General features: G+C 33.7%; 1 protein-coding gene across 1 annotated transcript; it reads left to right on the top strand.

Moving 5' to 3' along the window:
- The first annotated feature begins 2,146 nt into the window (after positions 1–2,146).
- Positions 2,147–3,905, top strand: LOC138887538 (uncharacterized). Its single transcript, XM_070169298.1, has 8 exons — positions 2,147–2,182; positions 2,303–2,347; positions 2,556–2,575; positions 2,668–2,797; positions 2,911–3,114; positions 3,228–3,320; positions 3,402–3,503; positions 3,615–3,905. The coding sequence occupies exons 1-8, from the start codon at positions 2,147–2,149 to the stop codon at positions 3,903–3,905; spliced, it is 921 nt and encodes a 306-aa protein (XP_070025399.1).
- Positions 3,906–4,157: the final 252 nt, after the last annotated feature.

Below are 4,157 nucleotides of genomic sequence, written 5' to 3'. Positions count from 1 at the left end.
CTAAACTTGCGGGGCTAGTACATTATTGCTGGATGTACCTAATTGAGAGGTATAAATAATATCACTGAATCTTTATTATTTCTTTAGTTGTTAAATATTATATCAAACTAATACCATTATTTTATTCCATAGGTATTTGGGTATTTTAAAATCATATGTTCATAATCGTGCATGTCTAGAAGGTTCAATAGCAGAAGCATACATAGCAAATGAGTGTATGACATTTTGCTCACGATATTTGGAGGGTGGAGATTCAAGATCTTATTGTTCAAGAAAATGCTGTGATGAAATTGAGAATGAGACTAGTAAAGAAGAATGTCTTTTTCCAATTGTTGGTGAGTCGTACGGTGGAGTAGATGTATTTGAGTTGGATGAGAAAATATGGTTGCAAGCACATCGACATGTACTCTTCAATTGTGAGTCAGAAGTGGTTGAGAATTATAAAAAGTAAGCGTTATATCTATTATTTATTATATGTATATTACTTATTTGATAACAAATTAAATATATGCGAGTTACATGAATAGGGAACATATTGCTGAAATCAAGAGATCACATCGTAAGCGTCGTTTGACACAACATCAACTTGATCGTGTGCATTTCGATACATTTCACGAGTGGTTCAAGTAGAAAGTAAGTAGTAGGACTAAGTCATTAGTTAGGCTAAATTATTGTCCTTGTACATATATCCACATTTATAGTTATATCTTTTATTTGATTAGGTAAAGGAGTTAGAAGTCACATCTAACATCTTAAAGGATGTTAAAGTCCTTGCACAAGGGCCGAGTTATATTGCGAAAAGATTTAATGCGTTCGATGTAAATAATGGGTATCAGTTTCGAATGAAGCAAAGTGAAGAATTTAAGGTGACACAAAATAGTGGTATTATGATCGTTTCAAAGACTGAAAGTTATGAAAGCACAAGTGATAATGCTCCAAAGTCTGCAAATATCACATATTATGACATATTGAATGATATTGTGGAATTAAACTACCATGAAGAATTTAAGGTTGTCTTATTTAAGTGTGATTGGGTTGATGTAACCAAAGGTATGGGAGTTAAGGAAGATGACTTGGGTTTCACACTTGTGAATTTGTCACGCCTAACAGACTCTGGCGATCGAGAACATCATGAGCCCTTTATTTTTGCAGAACAAGCTCAACAAGTAATATTTGTACAAGATCCTAAAGATCATGAATGGTTTGTCCCTAGGTTAATTTAACCTCGAGATAGTTTTAATATGGGAGAGAAAAATAGTTTGCAGTTTGGGTCATCAATGCAAAGTGATGCCACTGACTTGGCTCTCTTAGAAAATGCTCGTGTTCCAGAGGATGAGTATAATGATTGGGTAAGAAGTGGTGTCGATGGGATAGTAATTGATACAAACGTACATTCTCAAGCTTCTCTAAATGATGGTGAAGCTAATATTGAGAGAGAAAATGACATTAAAAATGAATGTGATTCTGAATAAGATAGGTAGAACTTGTAGAGTATTTTTGTTGCAATTGTTATTTAAGAACTTCTAGGGATTTTTTTAATGCGGAAATTTGAATAAATATACTTTAGCTTTCAATTTGAGCCATTTTATAGAAGATGTATGTTAGTCAGCTATGGACTTTCTATGTTTGTATTGGTTGATTTTTGGTTGAATTAAGTGAATTCTTTGTGCTTTCTTTTAGTTATATTTTGCTGATTGTAGCCCTTGTACTGCAATATGCTAAGGTGCTATTATAATTGGATAGTAGTTTTTGCTGGTGCATCAATTCCTTTTATCTCTTGAACTATCTTTGCCGCAAGGCTTTGTTTGTGTGCACGAATTGCTATTCATTTATTTTTCGCAGCTTGAGATGAGGACGATGATTCCTCCTATTTTGCGTGTGACATGTTGATTAGTTCTGGTACTAGTATAACTTAATGCAGCTAGATAGTTTCTTTATTTTGGAAAAAGAAGTATGCAAACTAGAGGTCGCAACCAACTGGTAGTTGAACAAGATGAAGATGAAGATGTGAGACCTTATATTGAGCACTTGATGGATGGTCAAAACTATTCTAGAGCCCAACCATATATTGAATAGTTGATGGATAGCCAGAACTACTCTGACGCCCAAGAACGTGATGGTCAATCTAATGAGTTGAATAGTTCTGATGGTGACACTGAGATTTAACATGCTGAAGATTCAGGTAATGCTTCTATAGTACTGCAATCTGATTATGTATAACATTAGATGATAGCTTTCATTTTCTAGTATGTGTGAATTTGGTTGAGTTTGTTCTTAACTAAAACACTTGCTAATGCTTCAGTGGACTACTTTGGCCTTGGTGAACCTTCTGATAGTTAAGAGCTTTGTTAGTTAAAAGCTCTGTTAGTTGTGCCTGATTTCCTACGACCTTAACTTCAGTTCCAATATGAGAACTTTATTGTAATTCCTTGACATTATTGTGATATTTATAGTAATACTCATGCTTTGGTAGTCTCTTTCAACACAATAATACTAAAGTATCTGGAGTTAGAATTCTTGAAGCCACCACATTATTCAGATTTTTTTCATTCTAGGTAATTCAGAAGCAAAAAAGGTTTGTGGGCCTACTTTACTAAAAGATATTTGGAAACTTCCGCTGGGGAAAACAATTGATGTGCCGTTTAATAATCGTAACTAAGCTATTAGGAAAGAGGGTCGAAAGCTTGATAGCTTTCTAGGAATTATTGCCAGAACTCCAGAGCTAACACCTCTACATGTAGATGATTGGAGAAATTTTGACAAAGAGGAAAAGAAGAAATTAGTGGATTTTGTGAGGGTATGAAAAGTTGTTGTTGTTGTTGTTGTTGTTATTATTATTATTATTATTATTTTGTAAACATGCTATTTATACATGGTGTTATCTTCTAAATGTTGGCTTTTATTTTTTAGAAGAAGTTTTCTATCCCAAAATGTGGAGAAGCGTGGGTCTTAAAGTCACTAGGAAAGAAATGGAAAGATTACAAGTGCGAGTTAAAGGGTGAGTATACGCCAAAATATAAGACTAAAGACGCATTACTAAAAAATAGACCAAGTCACATACCGAGGGATCAATGGAGTGGTCTTGTCTCTTATTGGCTTTCTGATAAAGCTAAAGTATGAACCTTGAAAATTCTCCTAGTTTATTCATTTTCATAGAGTTTTTATTTTAGTTATGCTCAATTTTTATTTATGATTTATAAGATATAGTTTTAATATTTCAATGACAGAGACGTACCCAAGCAAATAGAAACAATAGGGCAAAGCAAACAGTGCCTCACACAGGAGGATCCAAAAGTATTGCTACCTTGATGAATGAGCAGGTAAACTTGTGAAAATTACAAACCTTAATATTTTAAACCTTTTTTTGTCACGCACATCTTATATCATTTTTATTGTATTAGGTTGTAAATGAGATTGAGCCTACACGAGCAGAAATTTTCTTATTAACTCATAAAAAACGTAAGGATGGTAGGCCACTGGATGATGATTTTGTCAAGAAAATCGTAAGATTTATTCTTTCTTTTATTTTGTTGGTTTGATGACTCCGTCAAACACTGTGCATTTTTTCCTGCTCATGAATTCCAAAATTGATTTATTGTATCTTCTATGGTCAGGAAATGATAAATGAAAGGATGGACAATAGTGAGAGATCTACTGAGCAACCTCCTCGTAGTGTTGCTTGTGAAGGGGATGTGTATTCTCAGGTGTTGGGAAATGAAAAAAAGTGGTATGTTCGTGGTTTTGGACTTGGTCCAACTCCTTCTATTCTCTGGGGTAGTAGGTCTTCCTTAGGAAATATTATTGCAGATGATTCTTCTAATGAGGTTATACAAAGGTTAGAACAAAAGATAATCGAGTTAAAAGAGAAACAAAATGAAGAAATGAATATGATGAAACAAAATTAGGAGATGATGCAATCAGAATTACTCCAAATGAGACAACATATGCGCAAATATGCTCCTGATGCATCTATACTTCAAAGTAGCAATGGGACCTCAGGTGAATAGGTAACTCTATTTCTTAAGCTTTAGACATTTTTAATGAAATTTTAATCATATAAAAGTATTGTTATCTAACATGTTAATATTTATTAGATCCCTGATGCCAATAGTGGACATGAACAAGTACCACAAACATCAAAGATGCCTAGTGTTGCT

Source organism: Nicotiana sylvestris, chromosome 3 (genome assembly GCF_000393655.2).
Source record: "Nicotiana sylvestris chromosome 3, ASM39365v2, whole genome shotgun sequence".
In the NCBI taxonomy this organism is placed as follows: domain Eukaryota; kingdom Viridiplantae; phylum Streptophyta; class Magnoliopsida; order Solanales; family Solanaceae; genus Nicotiana; species Nicotiana sylvestris.
This window is presented reverse-complemented; position numbering and strand designations above follow the sequence as displayed.